The 23,142-nt window shown below is 34.1% G+C and overlaps 2 protein-coding genes across 2 annotated transcripts; one reads left to right on the plus strand and one right to left on the minus strand.

Moving 5' to 3' along the window:
• Positions 1–1,839: 1,839 nt before the first annotated feature.
• Positions 1,840–4,715, minus strand: LOC133516101 (uncharacterized). Its single transcript, XM_061848830.1, has 2 exons — positions 2,633–4,715; positions 1,840–2,550 (listed from the first exon to the last, which is right to left on the minus strand). The coding sequence occupies exons 1-2, from the start codon at positions 2,838–2,840 to the stop codon at positions 1,907–1,909; spliced, it is 852 nt and encodes a 283-aa protein (XP_061704814.1). The 5' UTR covers positions 2,841–4,715; the 3' UTR covers positions 1,840–1,906.
• An 8,384-nt stretch (positions 4,716–13,099) lies between these two features.
• Positions 13,100–23,120, plus strand: LOC133516133 (uncharacterized). Its single transcript, XM_061848903.1, has 4 exons — positions 13,100–18,611; positions 19,228–19,446; positions 20,058–20,187; positions 21,096–23,120. Exons 1-4 carry the CDS (start codon positions 18,531–18,533, stop codon positions 21,164–21,166), a joined length of 501 nt encoding a protein of 166 aa, XP_061704887.1. The 5' UTR covers positions 13,100–18,530; the 3' UTR covers positions 21,167–23,120.
• The last annotated feature ends 22 nt before the right edge of the window (positions 23,121–23,142 follow it).

Below are 23,142 nucleotides of genomic sequence, written 5' to 3' on the forward strand. Positions count from 1 at the left end.
AGCCGTGTTTTAACTTCTTAAATATGTAAAGATATAAATTTGGCACTTGGTCGATTTGTAAACAATATGCTCGTATCATTTTCGAGCGTGTTTGATAAAATTTAAACAAACAGTTTAAAGTTGAACCCTAAATACCAAATAAAAAATAAAAATATGTCGGTCATGGCTTGGGCACGACTAAAAGTAAACGGGGCGAGTGTGGTGGAGTTTTATCAGCAGTTTATTGAGCGTGTTGGGATGTGCACATGAATAAACCAGGCATCTGCTTGGTTATCATTCTGCTTGACTTAATTAAATTGCAATCTAATTGCGATTCGATACGAATTTTAATTATTATTTTCATCCATCCCATACTGCTTATGGTGGGGTGCTATGAAATTTGAATCTAGACAAATTTTACAATTTATTAAGAGCGTCCATTACATAGGGCTCGACTACGTAATTCGAGTTTACCGTGTAATAGGTAGGTACTCTTGGAAGAGCAATGGCTTGGCTGATGGACGTGGCTTGCTTTGATGCCTCGTAAGTAGAGAGGCAAGACACGTGTCGAGTTTTTGTACTTTTGGTGGTTTGTTATAAGTTTTTAGGTGGTTTGGTAGTGGTTTGTTGTGGTTTGTTATTTATTTTAGCGGTAGAAGGATGGTAACATTAATTGCATGCAAGTATGTAGGTAAATATAACGGATTAGCAATGATTGATTGGCACGTTATTATTTTCATGGATTAGCAAAGCTATATTTTCATTTTAAATAACACGAATTCCCGCAATGTAACTCCTGATTCTAAAAAATATTTAAATCCAGATCAAATTCATAACCTGTTATTTCAATCAGAAGAACGCCTCCAGCTACATTTTCAGATATAAAATTACAAACAATCTTTTCCGAAAGTTAAAGAACAGACTATAGTACTGATGACGAGGTTGACCTAGACTGGCAAAATGTTCTCTCAGATTTAATTAATATAATAATTACTATCCACCGACAATAGCTGGGCTCTTAAATTTTTCAAAGGCACATATACATAATCAATTTTAAAGTTACTCTCCAAACTGCTTATGCGGTTTGTTGGAGAGACAGCGCTTAGTTACTGACTGAAAAAAAAACTATTAGTTTTTACATTTAGAGCTAGTATTTACGGCCGTTTAAATTAATCAAACTTGTAAATAAGGAAATTAGAGCAATCTCCGGTTTACGCTGCCAACTAAAGAAGCTGGGTTTAATAATTATGGCCAAAAAACTAAAAGTAAAAGAGTTGCCAACAAAGGCCACTTTTCAGAGAGCCCGTGAAACTGTCGGGTTAGGCCACTTGGATTCTCTCCAAATCCTAAAGCCACTAGGGCCAGCTCAGCTCGTTGGCTTAAAAATTAACAACTTTTTTCCCCTTTTTTAAGAGATATTAGGTTGGACAGGGTACGGCCGGGATATTATGAAAATTGGACAAGGTTTTACTTTATTTATTTCGGTCATCAACAGCACAAACAGAAGTCTAAAAAACGAAATTCGGCGATGCATTATCAAAATGATATTGTACCTTATATTGGTGCGAATATAAAGCGAAAAATACCTAAGAATATAAAGTGCTTTTAGCCTTCCAAAATAAACATTATTAACTAACATTATGCTACATAATTTTATCTAATCAGTACCCCTAGTGTAAATATTTTCGACAGCGAAACGTGACGTACACGTTTGCGTTAAGTGTCATTTTGTATGATATTTTTGACTTTCCAAAACGTCCCGCTTGGCGCGCTGTTCAAAAACCCATACAAAATGAGACTTAACGCAAACGCGTACGTCACGTTTCGCTATCGACTAAATTTACACTAGGGGTACAGGTATGTACAAAAATATATACATATCCCTGGACATAAATTACAATAAATCACAACACAGCTAAACGAACACTCAATTTGAAGAATCAGTATCAGAGTAAATCTTATATGAACCAAAGGGTTTATTATTATGGATATTATTAGAAGCGGAATATCCATACAAATTCTTGTAGTTATTTTGCAACCCATAAAATCCATGCAGGTAGAATCCATAATTTGAAAGCAAAACTGCTAGCAATGGATCCACTGGGAGATGATTCAAACTATTGTAGCGGACTGGTATCAAAGATACCGGAGATACGTTAGATGATGGATATAGCATTTTCTTTTGACGCAGCACAGATTTCGCATAATTGTTCAACCTGTCAACATTTTTGATACTATATTTTGAAAGAAGATGAACGAACTTATTTGTATATTCATTACGTACGTCATACGCTTCTAGTTCCAATTCCTGCACATTTGACGGTTCCGTTACTTCGTAATTGTCACTAGTTACATTTCTGTAATTTATTGAATTTTCCGTCTCCGCTCTTTTGATAACTGGTTGTGGCGTAGTCGGAGCATTCAAAATCAAATTCTTGGTCGAGCTGGCATCCCAAATTAACTTTGATGCCCTTCGATTTATGTTACTTTTTACCGACCTTTTATTAAATTCATCGCTCGGTTTTGATTTCAGCAGTATTTGGTTTTCGTTTTTATTTAATTCTGTCGTAGCTGAAAATAAATTAATTATACATATTTTCTTAACATTATAACTGCTTCGTATTTTACAACACACTCGTAATACAACGCTTACCTCTTTGGCTTAAATTGTCACTTGGTGTAGGTATTGCAGCAGCTACTGCGGATGGTGGCCATGCATTAACGATTTTCTCATTCGGCAATGTTCGTTCTTGCTCTGGAGCTATTATTTGGATGGCATCTTCCTTGACATAATCGATGTTACTATGATCAATGCCTTGAAATGGTTTCCAGTCTCTTGTTCCAGTATAACTTTTACTCATTTGGTTGAACACAAATGACCTGGGAACGGGTATCCATCCGTTAGCAAAATACGCATCGTCACTTGCCAATATAGAACTGACCTAAAAAAAACCAAATCGCAATAAAGTACCTATTTGAATACTTGACATCGTACAACTATAATTTAGTTTACTCTCAAAAAGTTTGTTCGACAAAAGCACATCCTGTTGTAACAACCATAACAACAATTCATTAATACTAATAACTTTGAAACGACATATTTCACTTAAATTTCTATACGTTAGAACGGATTAAAAAGACTTAAAAAAAAATGCAAAACAAGTTTTAATACCATTTCAAACTGTACACTTAACCAACATCATAAGTATCATAACCAACAAAAAAAAACTTACAAGTAACAAGTCAACTATCACAAATGCAATCATTTGGGCCGTGTGTAAACTGTAACATTCAAAAGTGAAGTGTACGTCAGGCAGGGCAGGGGTCAGTGCTAGTGAAACATTACGCTGCTTGAGTAAAGGTAACGTCACACTGCCGTATTTTTACATGAAAGAAACAAAATACTGTATTCCATAATAGTTAAAATGTTAAAGTTTAGATAAAAACATTATAATAAAAAAATTATCAACAAGAGTGGCAAAACTATTCGATGCAGGTTTTTGAGTTGTTTTCTCATGTTGGCTGGTGGATTGAATTCTTTAAGTGATGATTTTGAATGATAAATAAAAAAAAAAGTTTTTTTAATGTTTTACAGTAAATATTTTCATCGCTAAATGTTGTGATTTGCTCGGTAGCAAAGTTTGTTTAACCGACAACGCCTTCGCAACGTTCAAGATTCCACTTTTCGAAACACTCGCTATGCTTGTGGTTCAATTTTTGAATCTTGCGCTTGCTCTGGTATCAAAATTAGGACGAGGGGTTTTAAAACAAATAACTAACTGTATGATGATTGGTGTACGGAGGTATTCCCAAATCTTACAAGTACAAATACTAATGGCTAATTGAGGATGGTTAAATTACTATTCGTATTATTATTATATTTATCCTTTATCCTGTGGCTTCACCCTTAAGGTTGAAGTGTTCATTACTGGAGGAGGAGTTGAGTGACCAGGAGATCAAACTTAGATTTACAGCGAAAGATGTTACCGCGGTATTAAAATATATGGCATGTGGATAATCTCCTGGTCCCGATGGCCTCAGTATTGAACACCTGAGGTATGCTGGCCCTCACTTGGCGAGGGTGCTCGCTCTGTTGTACAACCTCTGCATTAGTCACGCGTACTTACCTGAGGCAATGATGAGGACTGTGGTAGTACCAATTGTCAAGGATAAGGGTGGTGATGTAAGTGATAAAACCAATTACAGACCGATCTCGCTAGCGAAAGTGGTAGCTAAAGTGGTAGTTTGCTTAGTACACAATTGGACAAATACCTCGATATACATCAAAATCAATTCGCCTTCCGGCCTGGACTATCTACGGAAACCGCCATATTGTGTCTTAAGGAAACTGTCAAGCACTACACAGAGAGAGGCACGTATATTTATGCATGCTTTCTCCACATACGAAGGCGTTTGACCTCGTCAACTACGATGTCCTCTGGCGGAAGTTAAAGAATACGAAAATGCCGGTTGAGCTGCGTAGAATATTTAAATACTGGTACCTTAACCAGAGGAATGTAGTACGATGGTCGAGCACTTATTCGGAGCCATACAGGTTGGAGTGTGGGGTGAGACAGGGAGGAGTGACCTCGCCCAAGCTCTTCAACCTGTATGTCAATGAGCTTTTAGAGGAGCTTAGCAGTACTACTATTGGATGCCACATTGGCGATACTTGTCAGAATAATATTAGCTATGCAGACGATATGGTGCTGCTGAGTGCCGCACCTTGTGGTCTGGCGAAGCTTAAATACATGTGAGAAATATGCACTCAGTCATTGACGTATAATGTCAAGAAGAGTGAATGCATGGTCTTTCAAGTTAGAGGGAAATAACTGCCACCAGTACTACCTATTAAGTTAAACGGAACTCCACTGAATAGGGTGAACCAATTCAAATACCTTGGGCATGTAGTAACGTCTGACTTGAAAGACGATGCTGGCATTGAAAGGGAACGGAGAGCGTTGTGTGTTAGAGCGAATATGGGGGCCCGCAGATTTGTTAGTTGCTCTAAAGGTGAAAAAGATTCTTTTTAGAGCATTCTGTACAACCTTTTACACTTCTAGTCTGTGGGCGTGCTATACGCAAAAACAGTACAACGCTCTTCGTATACAGTATAACAACGCTTTCAGGGTGCTGATGGGATTACCTCGGTTTTGTAGTGCGTCGGGGATGTTCGCGGAGGCCAGGACAGACTGTATCTACACTACAATGAGGAAACGCTGCACATTCCTGGTGCGCAGAGTGCGGGCTAGTTCCAACGGCATCTTGAGGGTGTTTGCGGAGAGGTTTGACTGCCAGTGCCTGAATCACTGTCATATCATTCACGTACTGGTGTCCAAGCCTCTCTAGACTAAGTTAAAATATGAGTATATATGACTTAAATTAATTTAATTTAGTTTAAGTTAAACTTTAATCTTACGTATAATAATAAATTCATTTATTTCGACCAATTTAGGATCATATTACATTTAAATTATTATATTAAAAATAATTTAAATGTAATATGATCCTAAATTGGTCGAAATAAATGAATTTATTATTATTATTATGCTATTTTGTTAGAATTATAATTATTAGGTACCATTTATACACAAACATATAGCTTTTCTAAACTGTCTGTCATATTAATGTACCTTATGCAGCTAATCAACGTGTCCTTATTTTAACTTATAAATTAAAAAAAAAAAAATAAGTTTTGTCAATAGCAGTGTACACTCGGCCCATGAAAAGTATTACCACCGAGAAAAGAAAGCGAAAATTTAATTGTTTCTGCACTCTACACGACACGGCATTGCTTTCAGCGATGACTGCAAAGTGTTTGTTTACACGAGAACGCAATACCGAAACACATTAGTAGGTAAAACATTTGTACATAGTTACATATTAAATCACCTCTGGATAGTCCTACAACGGAACCATTTTTCTTTATTCGGAGAATATTTTAAAAATAGTTTTAAGAAGAGACAAACCAGCCAAGAGTGAGGGCCAAACACAATGGCGGCTAACCTTTATTTTGTTTATTTATTAATTATTAGAATTATTAGCAAACCATACAGAGCATAAATTTAAACAGATCCCTGCAAAACTGTATTTACATTACAGTTTGCCTGCAGGTAAGAGTCTGCATATCTTCTTTCATATGACTCAAAAAAGAAAATACATAATAATTGTAATAACAAAAAGCGTTTCATAAGATTAAGATGGTACGAGTATGAACAAGTGCAATTAAATCGATATCATAATTCATAATATCAATTATACATTTATATACAATGTGTGTAAGCACTATCCATGTCCCTTCCCATTAAATTAATTTTAAAACCAACTTCTATTTAATAAATTGCCATCCTTCAAGTTTTAAACATTTAAATCTGCAGATTAGTGCCGAAAGCAATTTGCCCGTACATCAGTCGGTCGTGTAATTGGAGTTTTAACGGTCGCTAATTAGGTAAATTTTGGAATAGCACGGCTTCTACCCCTTACGTAGTTGGATAACTATGTGTCAATGACGACGGATGAAATTCATGTTGAAATGTAATGTATTAAGTTAAGACTTCTATGTGCAGCTAATACGAAATTGATTTCAATTGATGCCGAATGTAATCTTGTATCAACTGCATTATGCTCGATATAAGAAACCTGTTAATATTATACATATGAAAATGTTATGTTTGGATATACGAAAATTTCTCCTTCACGCAAAAATGACTAAACAATTTTTTATGATAGAGGAGGCAAACGAGCAGACGGATCACCTGATGGTAAGCGATTACCGCCACCCATGGACACCTGCAACACCAGAGAGGTTGTAAGTGCGTTATCTTTTAAATAGCCTGTAATACTTTTTATCATGATTCATGAAGGTTATCCTCTAAGGATGTGCTATTAGGGATGCAAATGAGATGAATAGAGATTAACGAATACTTCACGGGTGTAGTCGTGGGCAGAAGCTTGCTGAATATAAAATTCTTGCCTCTAACCACATCAACTTTGTCGGGTTGGTCTCGGACTGTCTAGAACACTAAATAACTAGTGTAATATTTTGCCTATATCCCTTTTAGTCTACATCGCAAACGGTCTAGAACACAAAATGACTACAATTATTTAGACCTTTATTTATCTACGTATCGTCGATTTACCTTTACGTTAGTGATGTCGACGGAGCCCCGCTACCGCGGGGCTCCTATTTCTGTGCGGTTTAGCCTTCGGCCATTAAAAGATAACTAACTAACCTAACCTACCTATAAGTGGTCATTTTGTGTTCTAGACCGTTTGCGATGTAGACTAAAAGGGATATAGGCAAAATATTACACTAGTAATTTTGCGTTCTAGACGGTCCGAGACCAAAGCACTTTGTCACTCGATTTCATTATATGAGCTAAAGCAAACAAACTTGCATTTTACTAATCCAGTTATAGAATGTGTCTATATTAAATATCTATTCATTACATTTCATTCATTTGCCATTTACATTTCAAAGGGAAAATGTGGGGTAAATAAAATAAAAGTTCATAAGAATCATCCCGGACCGACTGCATAACTTACTTTCCAAAACTATCACCTATCCAGAAATCCGCCATGGACGCCATAAGACAAGATAGGCTGCACCTACTGTACCTAAGGGATAAACAGGATTGTCTGACAATATCAAATCAGAGGATATACCTAGGTACGTGGGATTCCACGTGGGATGTGATTATATACAAGAGCTAGTTAAGGTGCAGATCAATCAACGTCAAGGGGTGAGATTAAGACGCAATTTATTCAATGATTCGCAGAAATTGAGATTTACCTCTACGGGGGTTCTGGGTAAATAAGTTATTTACAATAATAATAATAAGGAAAGAAACTGGTTCTGTATTAATGTGTATAGGAAAATTACAGATTGCATATATTGTAATGAAATTATTTTCGTTAGCTCAGGAAATATATTTCAAATTATGTAATTTATGTGGCAAACAAAACACGTTTAACTAAATAATTAAATATTATAGGATATTATTACACAAATTTACTACGTCCCACAGTTAGCTCAATAAGCTTGTGTCGTGGGTAATTAGCCAACGATATACAACGTGTCTCTACCCTCTGGATACTGGATGGATGGAATAGAACGTGTCGACTAGGGTATTTCTAACCTATATACAAAGTTTCAAAGACACAAGCTAATTAAAGAGTACCTATGTCATGTCACTAGTGTCACTTTAATCTTATCGTCATTGTGAACGACTTTTACAGTATGCTCCTATTTATTGATGATTTATTTGATTTAATTTAACTTTAAAAAAATATTAATGTTTATCTAATCAAATTAATATTAATTAATTAATAATATTAATTTACCATATTAGAACCTTCCTGAGAAGGAACTCTACTCGGAATCTCAGTCAATATCCAGAGAGTAGAGACACATTGTATATAATATATAAATATCTCAAATACTTAAAATCATACAAAAACACCCATGGGTCATGTCATGAGTTCATGACTCAGGAACAAATATCTGTGCACATAACACGAATAAATGCCCTTACCAAGATTTGAACCAGGGACCATCACCTTCATAGGCAGGGTCACTAGGACACTACCCACTAGGCCAGACAAGTCGTCAAATTGTATGTAAGTACCTGATCTTGTAAAAACAATATTATGCAATAACTTTAGCTAACGAATACTAAATAAGCAACTCAAGTCAAACCGACAATCAAAATATTATTTTCCTTCACTGACACAATTTTTTATCACTGAAATATTAATAAAAATTCCATAGATACAAATAAGTTTAAACTAAATTATATTATAATGACAACACCAATGATTTTTTGAAATTAATTATGTACGTTTATTGTCGGTTAGTCCTTAGTTAAATCAATTACATTTTCTTGTTTTTGTTTTAATATTTCCAAAGTTTTAAAAACTAATGGACGCTTTTGTATTGATGCATCGTCATTGTCTTGATTAAGATCGTTATTTATTATTTGTGTTGTAGGTGCTTCGGACGAGGAATGTTGCAAAGAAATTGAACGGGATCTGCGAAACATATTTTGTTCAATACCTAATATAAAGGCTACAGCGAATTCAATTGCTTAGAATGATTTCTCGTACCTTCTGAAATGGGTATCAATGAATACTCCAAGTTCTTTTGAGATTGTTTTGTGGCCTAAGGATGAGGCCGTAATAGTGTCATCGCATGTTTTGTTCTTGGCTTTTTTCATTTTCTTCATACATTCGTTACCTCCCTATCTGAGAACGATACTTATATGATATCAAAACTATCATTTCGCACAAGTGACGAACATGTGGACAACATGATTCTACAGAGAAACTTCGTTAGCTAGTGTGGTTTTAAAAAGTGTCATCTAGCGGCAAGTCACTATTTCAATGTATTCTGTTTAAAATTAATAATATATGCATAGATAAAGTAAAATGTGAAGAGCAGGTTGTTACGATAATGTGAAATTATTAAACGAAAATGTAGCTAACATACAAATGTAAAATTTCAAAATACTTAAAGCTTTATAATTACATAAGGAAAATGCGCCACCTAGTAGTATTACTATGTAACTCAGGGGTTCCCAAAGTGTGCGCCGCGGCGCCCTGGTGCGCCGTAGAAAGTAAAGAGGGGCGCCGTGAGTTCTATCATTATCCGAAACCACAAATATTCGCGGGTACCTATTTGGGCGCTCGCATCGATAAATAATATAGCGTCGTGTCACTCTTTTTCGACCGTGATTTTAAATTTACAAGGGCGCCGTTGCAAAATACTAAATTTGTAACTGCGCCGCATGTTGAAAAAGATTGGGAACCCCTGATCTAACTGTTTACTCACGGCGTCGACGAAGAGGAAGGGCTTAGTTATCGAGTATGTATAGTCAGTATTTAGAAGAGAATATGGTTAGTTATAAAGAGTGTGAGTGAAGACAAATTGACAAAAATATGTATACAATACATATATTTGGCGCTTCGTCCGTGTCGATATTTTATACCTTGACACACATACTTTATAATTAACCATATTCTTTTCTAAATACATATTTATTTTATTATTATATTCAAACATTCTTTCTTTATCCCCGTTAAAAAACTTAAGGGTTCCTCTAATAAATAAATTTAAAAATAGCGCCATCTATTAAAACACGTAGTAACTGTTAAGAGCACAACATGGTAAGAACTCATCCGGTTATTTACGTTGAATTATAGAAGCTAGTGATAGAACCTTCCAATAGATGGCATAAACAACTAAATAGAGAGAGTCTTATTTTTCAAGAAAAATAACATGGTTTGTTATTTTAAGGTTACGTAGCCAAAATTAACACTATAGTTTCCTCATGTCTGTCTGTACCTATGTAACAAGTCACAGACGTTTTTCTTAGAAATTATAGTAATTGGTTTTGGTTACTATTATTAGAAACAACTTATTTAGTAATTATAAGTTTTAGAAAAAAAACATGTTTCCATATAAGTCACAAATTGTCAATGTGCTCAATAGAGGATACTCGTAGGTATATTACGATAGGTATTGGGTAAAAAACCCCAAGCAATGTGGGTAGGTATCTCTTTAAATATTGTTAATCGGGACAACCAATTTACAGGTTAGGTAGCTTTTTATAAATGTTTCGTACACCCTGAATATGTATTAATTAATTAATTTATACTTTATTTTATTTGCTTTATTTATCTTTTATTTTTTAAGTGAAGGAAGCGAAAGAGGTATGTCAGGATCGTAGCAAGTGGAAATCCGTGGTCTCTGCCTACCCCATCGGGAAATAGGCGTGATTATATGTATGTATGTATGTATTGCACAAAATCAAAATCTTAGAATGCAAGAGGCGGACTTCATGGCACAAGGAATTCTCTACCAGTCAGCCTTTAGGCAAAGCAGAGAGATTGAGGGCGGTGCTATTTCAACAACAATAAAAAAAATACAAAATACATATACATACATGTATATAATAATATAACTATTAAGTCTATAAATATACACCGTGTTTTTTTTATTTCCGTTAATTTCAAGGGTGCATTCCTGAGCTTAAATTAAGTAATTTTCTCAAAGATACCGGTATGCTAATTATCTCAATTTCGGAGATAATCAATAATTTATTTTTATCTTCTAAGGCCCTTACGAGCGTATGCACTTGTGTATGGCCTGTTTACATATTGATTAGTGTTTAGTACGAGTGTGTACATTTGCTACTAAACGTAAATACTATCTCGGACGATTGATGTTCGAAATAACATTGATACGTCACAGTTTTCAATTGTTTGGTTTAATTGAATGTAATGTCCAAGTTACAACAACGCTATATGCAACATTTAATTACATTATATAATTTGTTTTCATAATTAAATTAGAGGCCACTTTTACCCTTAAAAGATGAATATTGACAAATATTGCGAAATTATCCAATTGTACATCCACCTCCCAACTCAAATTACGACATACCTACATAAGTGAAAGCTAATGCAACATTTGGTCACTTCAATATGTCTATTGAACTGAATAAATGTCTAACGAGTGGATTACACAGCAAGTGATTGTTCAATTAAATGGACAGTTTCGTGCTAAGTGTACAATAGTCAAGCGGAAAGTGTTTCGGTTACAATTTAATAGGATGAAACGACGTAACTGAAGTAGAAGCTAATGGGTTTAAGATGCAACGGGTGTTCAGGAATCTTAAATATGAACGCAGAGGATATTTTGGCACATATGTGCAGTCAGACAGTAATAGACTTGACCATTTACGAGATCATCAGATTAAGTTTTGAACTAATAATAATTTCCACCTGTCTCGTGAACAATAAACTGTTTACATACATATATACTATCTCATCTCTCACATTTTGTTGATTTTCTTTGGAGAGTCCCTAAGCCCTAAATAGACAGCTAAAAATTAAGCTCACAGTTGAAACTTCTACAAAATTACTCTGAAGTGGTCATACGGAGGTTCCATCATGATTTGTTTTTATTATGGGCATACCTCGTGTTTTAGGAATGCTTTACATTAGCCGAAATATAGGTAAAAATTGTAAAAACAGAAACTCTTTTAACATTTCTAAGCACATTTTGAGCTTACTATCTATTCTGAATTCATAATCTTGTATCTACTTATTTTACAAAGCCTCAGTTTATGACTATGAGTACAACGAGGCCCTCAGTTCAGCTTCCAACCTTGGATTACAGTATTAACCTAAAAGTTAATCTGCGTAAAACATATCTACGATAGTTTCCGACGCAACGCTATGTTATAAGTGTTAACAACTATTATCAAGTTTCGACTTCCCGGAAACGCCACAGTACTCACTTCCATCGTTTCCCAAGATGGCAGATTGCTTTTGCAATTTTATTGTCTTTTAATTGCAAAGATAGTTTTAGCCTACTTTTTTTATTTATCTCCCGATCCAGACATGCTATCATGCCCTTTTGTAATTAACGAGTAGAATATTGTTTTCTACCTAATTATATTTTAAGTAATGTTAAGTCTAGAAAATAATTTAATAAATTTACGAAAATGAGTAAGATAATATTGGATAAATAAGGTGCTAACAAATAAGTAAGCGATATTTTAAGAGAGAGCATTACATTAAAACAATTAATTCTAAATATAAATTGAGACAACTTTTCACATTTTTTGTTTTCATTTACCGATTTAAAAAATAATTAACCTATCTAATAATAATCATCATGTGCAATTAACTGACAAGATATTTAACACTTTCTGTCATGTCAATAATTGTTTGTCTTAAATGTCATTGTCACCAGTTAAGAGTTAGGTAAAAGAGGTTCTAGAATCTGTTCAGTGACGTCTCATTTAATTATCTCATTAACAGGGTGTTTTTGCGTAGCTAATTTGTTTTCCAATTATCTCCAAAAAAACATCATGAAACCTATTATATAGTACCATGAATCACTGACAGTGTCAAAACTGACATATATCTACGCTATCGAGAACGTAATTTGCTTTCTATACATCTCGCTCGCACTTATATGCGAGTACGAGGGAGCTGCATAGAAAGTAAGCTACGTTCTCGATAGTGTTTATGTCAGTGCCGAACTGGTGGTAGCCACATAGGAGCCGAGTACTATCAGCTGTAAAAATATTGGCAACAAATTTGTTAGCACCTTATATAATTGCAATTACATATATACTTAGTAATGGTATAAATAATTCATTATATACAATAAATTAAAGAAAAAGTAGGGCATGTGCCTACTTCAAACTGGTGATATGCTGATGATACCCCCTACAGTTGCACATGTCCATAAATTACAGTAACCGCTTACCATTAAGCGGCCGTAAGCTTGTTTACCACCGATGTGGTATAAAAAATAGTGTTGTTTCACAATTGTTACAAGCAATCTAAGCGCGTCCAATATCGGAAGAAGTACCAGTACAATCCGCTCCGAAGTCTCAAAACCGTGGCAAATTTTAGAGTTGATATTGATTTAGACGAAGCCCTTTCGTCGGAGAGTCATTATATAATTGCCTAATAGTTACCGTACGTGTCGAAATATGATTATTAAGACGAAAGTGCACATCCGCGCGAAATTGCCTATTTATACAAACGTGGTCCTTATTTTCCTCTCTGGATATTAACATTATTGAAAATATTTTGACACAGAAATTGTTGTATATCATCAACAGCAGCTATGCCTCTAATTTGTTTTTTTTTAGGTTTTTTAAATATTACATGAGTTAGAGGCATTAAAAAAATGTATGAACTCTGTTTCTCCGGTTTTTTGCAATAATCAAGAAATCTAAAAAAGTCAAACGTAGGGCATAGCCATGGTTACTATAACACCATCTTATGTAAATATATTTTTCATTATGTCAATATCCAGAGAGGAATATGAAGACTACGTTTGTATGGAGAAGCGGCCGTCCTCGTTCCTAGTAAGGCCTCAAAAAATTACGGTAGCTATAAATTTAAGGTAGGTTTAGTTTGGCATTCCTAAAAGAAATACTGTTTGCAAAATACGAATATATTCACATGGAATCGAAATGATACTTCATATATTATAAATTAATATTTTTTTATAGATAAGAACATGCTAGTCTGGAAATAGTACACATTCTAGCATATATGATCATTTACATTCTTTTGGTTTTCATAAGTAATACTTACTTTATTTTATTTATTTATTTTAAACTTTACTGCACAATTACAAGTATAACGTACAATAGGCGGACTTTTGCCTAATATAACAAATAATATTTAATATTATTTTAATAGCATTTTCAATAAAAAGACATATCAAGTTTGTTTACCCTTTTTATAATGCTCAAAAAATGAAGTAAAGTGACTATACCAACGTTTTTAATTCTGAATGTAGGCTAGATAGACTTTTTACCTATACTACAAACTTACCCTTCTATTTTAAATTCGTTAAAACAAATATTTTTCATATGGCCCCCTTTGCTGTGCCAATATTTATTAAGTTGTTACGTTATGAAAGCTTGACGAATCAGCACCCATTCCGTTCCAAACTAATAGTTTGTTTCCTATCATTTCATAGCGTCTTCTTAAAATGATGCAATTTGTTTGATGTTCCGATAATTCAGCCGAATTATTTGTTGCTTAATTTAGATATGGTTGTTCTTTTATTTTGTTAACGCCATCGCGAGTTAGCGACCCAAAATCAATGCTTTGTTGCCTACACAAAACTCAAAAGATAAAACAGGGTGCCAAAAACTCAATTATAGTGCCCTGTAATTGTGTCAGAATTTCTTCATTTGACAAAAGAAATACTTGGATTGGAACGCTCGTTAAAACATATAATGGAGCACTTTTATAATTAAACATAAATTTTAGAAAGAAACATTTGTTCTTAATAAATTTTTCAAGTCGGCTGAACACGTTAACACATTACCACGTTATTCGACGTCGGTAATACATAACATTTCATGTTAATAGCGTTCCGAAGAATGCTTTTGAACAACTATAGATGTCTATTAGTTATTCAGAGGGGGAGATTATAATGTAGGTACGTTGGCTCTAATTGTATGTAGTCATGTACACTCGAGAGTTAAGAAACGGAATCATCTCGGGTAGCTTCTACGCTCAATAACTTTTCTAAGTTTCATGCCACCCTGAAGAAAATAGGATTGTATTAAAAATAAACTATTGAAAAACACCAATATTTTATTTGTTTCTCAACTGTTTGGATGCAATTCGGACTGTTTGTAATAAGGCAACAAGAAATTGATGACGTCATTACTCAGAAAATTGTCTCTTTGAAACTATTTGCGGACTGGGTACCATGCGTAGGTAACAAAATATTAAAAGCCGGTTCTAGTTACCAGGTCTGAACTACGTTTAATCAGGTATCATATACTACTAATATTGAAAAAATCAAGCAACTTTGAGGTTACCTGTATTGCAAGACCTATAAGGTCTATGTCTATGTATGTAGACCAAATCGGATTCAATTTGATGCACAGCTCTGTTTAAAACTGAGTAACTTTTGTCGAAGGTAATACAAGTTTTAAGTAGAGACAATAGACAAGATCAAAAGATCCGAAAATTTCATGGCTTATGGTGTCGGTGGGCTGTCAAGGTCAGAAACTTCCAACATTTAGTCACTAGTAACATTAATAAAAAACATGCAGACCCTAATCTAATGCAAGGAGGAATGTAGCTATTAAATACGCTGTACGCTGCGTTCTTGAGTACGCTTCCCCTGTTTGGTCAGTCTGCTATGCCACCCACAAAGACTGCATAGAACGAGTCCAGAAAAAGTTTATTAACCATTTAAATTACAAATTTAATAATTAATTTGCTTCTTATTCTAACAGCTGCCATGAATACAATCTTCTTACACTTGAAAATAGACGGAAGTTGGCAGACATGAACCTCCTTTTTGATATCGTTCGAAACCGTCTTGATTGCCCTGAGCTACTGTCTGGCATATTATTTCGGGTTCCTAAACGTCGCACCAGGTATACCACCCTTTTTCAAGTCCCACTCCCACTACACTCCACTAACTACGGCGCAAATGCCGTACTATCTCGCATTCCCCATCTTTACAATCAAGAACTTAACTCAACGTATCCTTTTAATGGCCCTAAAAATAAGTTTAAAAATGACGTATTAGATATATTACTTAACAAAAAAAGGTGAATATAATAACTATTTAGTGTTTTAATAGATTCTAAAGATTTACCAAATACTGTTGTAAATGTTATCCTATATTATACTGTAGGAGTACTCATCATTGGCGTCTTGGCTTAAAACATATTTTGGTATCTTATGCAAGGGATGGTCCCTAACCAAGCACATTACATAAAATGTAGTAAGTAAAACAGTTACTTTACAGGAGCGCTAAATAGTGGTCTTTGGGTAAAAGCGTGATCACTTAAATTATTTACAAGTGCAATATAAATAAATTAAAACAACTATTAACGTTCATGCACACCTATTAACTTTATGCAAGCATGTGTACCTACCTCTAACTTCAATTTTCATGTTGATTATCACGTACTGTTACTGTTACTGTGGGCTTGCACAGTTTCACTTTAAATATTAATTACTTTGTTTTACTAATAATATATTTGTATATTATTTTGCAACCAACGGATAACTGTTATTTGCCTAATACCATGTAAAAATACCTATGTAAATTGTATATATACGGCTGTTGTTGTCCTGAATACCAATAAAAAAAAATGGGCTAATAAATCGGGGGCGAGGTAGGTGTCGAGTCTATTTACCGGAGCAATCTGTGCTGTTAGTTTTCAAGTATCTATTATTAGATTAACCTTTGGTTCTAAATAATATTTTTGTCTTAACTTTTACCTCCTACATTTAATTCTAATTAACTGAAATATAAATTAGCCAACCCTTATTTAATGCAAGGTGACATGTAGCTTTACAATGGCCTATACTTACAGCTTGTATCAAAAACGGAGACACAATTTTTCTTCTGTGTATGTGTGACCCATAAACTTATGTGTGTGTTACGCAGTTCCTAGTGAATCTGAATGGGCGACATCCTAGCGCCTCGCGTATCGTATCGACTCATTTTGCAGACTCCATGGCGCTATGGCAAAGAAGAATAAAAAATCAAGAGGGAAACGTCCATTCAATGCATAACTAGTCTTTCGAAAAGACCAAATAACTTATGACTGTCAGTGATGTCAGATCAGTATATCAGTGATGGGGTTTTGCCTAAAAAGGTGATATTGAAGACAACTTATTTACTCGTACTTAATATTTATAAAAGTAAATCCCACCAAAAACATTTTCGTTTAAAAATGTTGCCAAGACGAGAACATATGGCTCGCACTATCAAAAAATTGTTATATCTCATGTAGAGCCAACTCACTTTTAGCGTAGCGAGACGGCTAAGACACATTTTTTGACTGTGTAGTGTTCGTCGTTCCGTCCCCTAATTTAAAGTGTGGGGGTGATTTACTAAAAATCCTGAAATATTTATTTGATTATTTATGGTTGGGGGGTGATTTACTAAAAATCCTGAAATATTTATTTGATTATTTATAACATGAAGTCCGTGTATCAATTTTCAGCACCTCTAGCATCTAAGATAAAATTTAAAATCTATCTATCTAATTAAAATCTAAAGTATGCAATTAAAACTTTTTATGTTTAATAGGTCCACTATTGACATCATATATCAAGATTTATTTTTCATCTGGGATAATTTTAACCCAAGCTATGAGGGTTCAAAAAAACGATGTAGCGCTTCGAGAATAGGCAGGTAGTGCTTCGCTTGGGTCGTCTTGGCGGGGGCACTACCCTGCCCCAAATATGTTTTTAGGCAGAATAAAATTGCTCCTTACTCGTACATATGTATAATCTTTGTCCGTTGCAGAAGTTAAATTGTTGCAAGCGTCGCCGTTGCAGCGACCCAGTGCAGTGTGCGGTGATCAGTGAATGTGATTTAAACTACGAAATTAGTCATTTCGCAAGTGTGTCTAATCTTCATATTTTAAGTTTTAGAGGCCAAAATAAGTTGTTGGACATAAAAAACGTTTACATGTCGAATTTTAATTACAGCTTTTATTTTTACACTAATATACATATATAAGCATATTTTTTTTTGTAAGTTAAATTTATTTCGTTTAAAGAATAGATCTTCAGAAAAAAAATCCTTCCACAATACTTCGTTTTTTAGCATTAGAAAGAAGGAAAGCCGAGCGATCTTGACGTGTCTTTTATTAAAAATCACTTTTGAAAAATAAGCCACAACAAGTATGGAACAATTATATAGCATATACGATGATTTACATTCTTCTAGTTTCATGTCATAAGTAAGTTATTACTTTTTTGAAAGCGTTTTTCAATAAAAAGACACTTCAAGATTGTTCACCCGTTTTGTAATTCTAAAAAAACGAAACAATATTATTACACGTAACTATTTAAATAAGCCTTTTAAATTAGTAAAATTGTACCTAGTCGGGTGATTAAATATTACATAAATAAATCTAATGATGACTAGATTTAATCGTTCAAGTAGAAAGATTTGTACCTAACGTCTATTACATTTCTATTTATATGAATAAATTAAGCCGCTATTTGATTTTTCAGCAACAATGGGACTCCCGCGTTTTGAAAAATGTTGCTGCTTCTTTGACTTGAAGACTGGGAATATCATATTGGGATGTATTAATGCTGTAAGTATTAAGTATCCCCACTGGACAGTGTACATATGTTGTCCTCGTTTATGAAGCTAGTATTTCTTTAATAATTACAAAACTGAAGAGCTTCATATTCGCACATACTAATTGATAAATTAAAGAATTCATAACCAAATCAGAACACAGGCGTGTTCTGATTCCATAAACGCTGATCGTTATTTTAGATATAATTATAGTCTGTCACTTTCACATTAGCTTGTGTCTCCAAAAAATACATTTTAACTATCAGGGGGGTATTAAAGTAATTATTTTTTCATCACAACAACATAAAAATCTTTCTTCTTCAAAAACTGATAACCAAGTTGCATTTTACCCATCATTAATAGTGGCATAGTAATTATTAACTTGACAAATATTGTGAATATTGAATTGGCTACATGTGTGTTTCACTCGGTAGCAAAGTTTATTTAACCCTCGTGCGTGTTCAAGATTCCACTTTTCGAACCACTCGTACTGCTTGTAGTATAATTTTGAAATCTTTCACTGGCTCGGGTATCAATATTAGCATGAGAGGTCAAAGCACAACTTTGCCCCCTTGTAATCCAAATAAACTGAAATAGCTATAGTAAGTTCATAAATTTATTTTTTTCAGTTCTTATCATTTTGCCTATTCGTGGCTATGATAGTGGCTGCATGTGAATTTGGCGCCATGGAAAAAGATACGGCAAAGGAATTGGAAATATTTAAAAGCGTCGAAGCAATCGAAATCGATGCCAGGCTCAGCGGACTGTACGCTATGTCAATTATATTGGTGCTCATGTTTCTGGCGAAGCTCCTATTCGACGTGTTTTTCATCATCGGCGTGATAATGGTACTGTTACTTTGGTTATAAACATATTACTTATTAAGTGATTAATTAAGTCCAATTAATGCTAATGTAACAAAGCATAAAATAGAAGTCTCTCAATTTATCGAAATATTTTTTTTTAAAGCTTAACTATACACTAGGTCCCTTTTAATCAGAGATGGAAGTTATTTTGCTAGAAAACTTCGCTGTATTATGCATACCTCGTGTTTAGCATTAGAAACATCGTAAACAATCTTGACATGTATTTTTATTGAAAAACACTTGAACAATAAGTCACAGCAAATATGTAACAAATGTATTATAGCATATATTTAAGCTCTTTCGGTTTCCTAAGTAATATTTGCTTTTTATAAAAGCGGTTTTTGATAAAAAGTCTAGTCAAGTTTGTTTACTTTTTTCTAATGCAAAAAAAAACAGGCATAGACGAATATATTGAAAGCTAGTACTGTTCTGCAAATAGGATTAATAAATAAAAATGTACCCTAATATTTTTCTATTTCGATAACTTTATATGTTCATCATTATTTTCTATCATCTAGTCTAGTCTCATCTAATGCAGGGTATTTAGTAAATATAATTATATTTATTATACTACCATAGTTATTTTTTTTTAGGAACGGAAAGGCATTATCAAAGCCTACTTCATCATGTGGACCGTATTCATGTTACTTTCTATGTTCACTTTCTTCCTCAATTGCGAGTATTGGGGTGTGAAGACAATCATCACTGAAGTGATCTACCTCAGTAAGTTTGCATTGTATTCGTTATTAAATCGGTTATCGTTTACATGTACGTAAAAATTTACTTTAGGTACGTACTTACTTACATAAGTCAGACGTCAGGTGTAACCTGCTGACTTGCATTTTAATACTACTCGTAGCTGATAATATTTGTAAAATCAAGAAATGTCAGAAGTTAACGGACTACAACAAGCTTTGACTTTTACCTTCTGTCATGTGAGAGCTTTGCAAAAACGTGTACGTGTAATTACCACGAACATTATTTGAATGACTATGCTATTAAAGAGCAGTAAAGCCCTATGTTAACAACACTTATTCCTACTCCATCTGCGAATTGAGTCCAAAGCACAAGCGTTTAAGTGTACCTACCTAAATTGGTTTTTTTTTCTTTTGTCTCCTTCGTTAGTAGTTTATAGAAAACCTAAGGTCACAGTTACAACAGTGGACCTTTGGGCTTTAGTTTTTTGAATATACAATTATAAAAAGTTATGTATTTGTTTTACAAAGTTGTTGTTTATCCCTTCGTACTAATATTACTTTACTTCTCGAGCAGATTCTAAAATTGAAATAGTGGAATCTTGAGTTTTGCGTTTCAAGGCACAATAACTGTGCTCCCGAGTGAAACACAGAATTTTTCACCACACCAAAGCGAGGAATATTACAAAATGTATGAACGTTATCAAATCAATCACTCAAATTCAATTCTATCAGCCAATGAGCAAACTACAATTCAACATTAGCATCAGATTACTTTGCCACACATGTGGATAAAATGCAACTTTCTCATCATTTGTTGAAGTAGCTATAAATAGAATTTTAACGAGCTGGTCTGGTGATATATTACACCTTTAGCTCTGATGAAAATACTTACAAAATTATATAGAATGAACTGATTGATTACTTTATTTCCAGGTATAAACGTGTACGCTATGTTGGTGTGTCACAGCTTTTATGTGCAGCTTAATATGCGCGAAGAAGTTTAAAATACCGTGTCAATTATGAATAGTAATGTAGGTAGTTGTTGTGACAATCATTATTATATAGGACTTGGATGCGAATTACATATAAGTCTGTTTTTTGGGTTCCGTAGCAAAAGTGGCAATTCGGAACCCTTATAATTCCGTCATGACCATCTGTCAGTATCATCGTGCAATACAAAGTGCAATTTTTGATGATTTATTTGGTTAAAATAAACCTTTATATTGAATAAACATGTTAACAACGTATTATTACGTATGTACGGAATCAGAAGATAACCAAAGTGCAATCACACATAAAAGGATGAAATAAGCCCTTTCGATCCGAACTTCGAAATTTGAACCCTTTTTTAGAGAAGAGGAAGAAGATACATTTTAGAACTTAAATCATGATGAAATGCGTAATTTTAGAACTGAATTGATAGTAATAAAAAAAGAAAAATGGAAATAAGCCCTTCTGAAAAGACACTCCTCAAATAGTTAACACAACATATACATCTATACTATTTTAGCTATGGTATATTATTTCTAATATTGCTTTTATTAGGTGTATTGTTTAAAGTTTAGGTTATATCTAAATGATAAAAAAAAACATTAAATCGGGGTAGTTTTTATAAACTCAGAGTTAACCGTTTATAACTATAGAATATCCAAGGATATATTTTAAAAAGTATAACACAAAAAATCATATTAGTAGCTATATATGATTAATATTATAGGCAGGTATATAAATAATAGGGTAAATGAAGAATTCAATTATGTACAGCTGTTACATTTATGGTAAACTATTTAATTATAAAACCATAACATGTTATTAAATATTAAATAAAGTTTAATCTGTTTGTACTATGTCTTTTGTATTTTGAAATAAATATCGTGTCTATTTGAAAGCTCTACCCAGTAAAAGTCAACTGACTCGTATAAACAAAAAAAAACTTTTTTTAAAGACACTAATTAACTCTCTAGTAGACGAAAGCCTCGTACTCAGTGAGTCGTACATAAATAATTATAAATAAAGTCATTATTACCCCTGTCTCCCCGTCCATTCTTTTCGTTCGATTTTAAAACAAAATAAATAAAATTCTATTTTTGAATACCATTGAATTAAATTTTACTTATTTTTTTCTTGTATAGTCGACCGCTAGAGATTTTTTTTATATATTGGCAGACCTAGAGGATCTGCGTCAGAAAGGACGCCATTCTAGCGCCCAGCGTATCGACTTATTTTGCAGACTCCTTGTCGCCTAATATGGCAAAGAATAAAAACGTTCAGAAGGAAGATATTGGAATCTTAAAATTTTTGTTCCTTTGCGTGCCATCAAATAACTTAAAGAACTAGACCAGACAGAACAGAACAGAAAAAAGAACTAGACCAAACAAACCTTAACGACTCGAATGTCATCGAAGCCTCACTGAACAAAGAAGCAACAAAGTAACAGTTCAATGGATGAAGGGGCATAGTGGATTAAGAGGAAACGATGCGGTGCATGAACTGGCTTCAGAAATACCGACATATAAAACCGAGCCTACCAATATCTTACATACACAACCCTACAGCTAGACCTACTTAACAGACAACTGCACACTAAGTACTAGAATGAAATGGACACATGCTAGACCAAGGATATTTATCGGAACTAAACTACAAGCTCACCAAAATAAAACTACAAACACCTACACATATGGGTAAAACAGACAGCCTCATGTGCAGAGCGTGCATGGAAGAAGAGGAAGCAGCAAAACACATTCTCCTAGACTGTAAACAGGTAGAAGTATACAGGTGCAAATGCCTAGGAACTCTGTGCATAGTAAAAGAGGCAGTAAGCAACCTAAAAACTTTGCTGGGCTTCGTGGAGGAGCTAGGGTGGTTATATAGGTAGTAGCGCTACCTCTACTCGTTCCACACAAAATAGTGCCACAATGGTTGTCGACTTGCGGAAAATACTCAGAAGCACTAACTTCGTGACGCCTAAAACGCTTAA

This window comes from Cydia pomonella, chromosome 3 (genome assembly GCF_033807575.1).
Source record: "Cydia pomonella isolate Wapato2018A chromosome 3, ilCydPomo1, whole genome shotgun sequence".
Taxonomy (NCBI): domain Eukaryota; kingdom Metazoa; phylum Arthropoda; class Insecta; order Lepidoptera; family Tortricidae; genus Cydia; species Cydia pomonella.

What these genes read in the sequence shown, in the direction of transcription:
- LOC133516133 (XM_061848903.1), top strand. Translation starts at nt 18,531, where the DNA reads ATGGGACTCCCGCGTTTTGAAAAATGTTGCTGCTTCTTTGACTTGAAG. An exon ending in TATTGGGATGTATTAATGCT is followed by an intron (nt 18,612 to 19,227) that starts GTAAGTATTAAG and finishes TATTTTTTTCAG; the next exon opens with TTCTTATCATTTTGCCTATT. An exon ending in CACTGAAGTGATCTACCTCA is followed by an intron (nt 20,188 to 21,095) that starts GTAAGTTTGCAT and finishes CTTTATTTCCAG; the next exon opens with GTATAAACGTGTACGCTATG.
- LOC133516101 (XM_061848830.1), bottom strand. Translation starts at nt 2,840, where the DNA reads ATGAGTAAAAGTTATACTGGAACAAGAGACTGGAAACCATTTCAAGGC. An exon ending in TGACAATTTAAGCCAAAGAG is followed by an intron (nt 2,551 to 2,632) that starts GTAAGCGTTGTA and finishes ATTTATTTTCAG; the next exon opens with CTACGACAGAATTAAATAAA.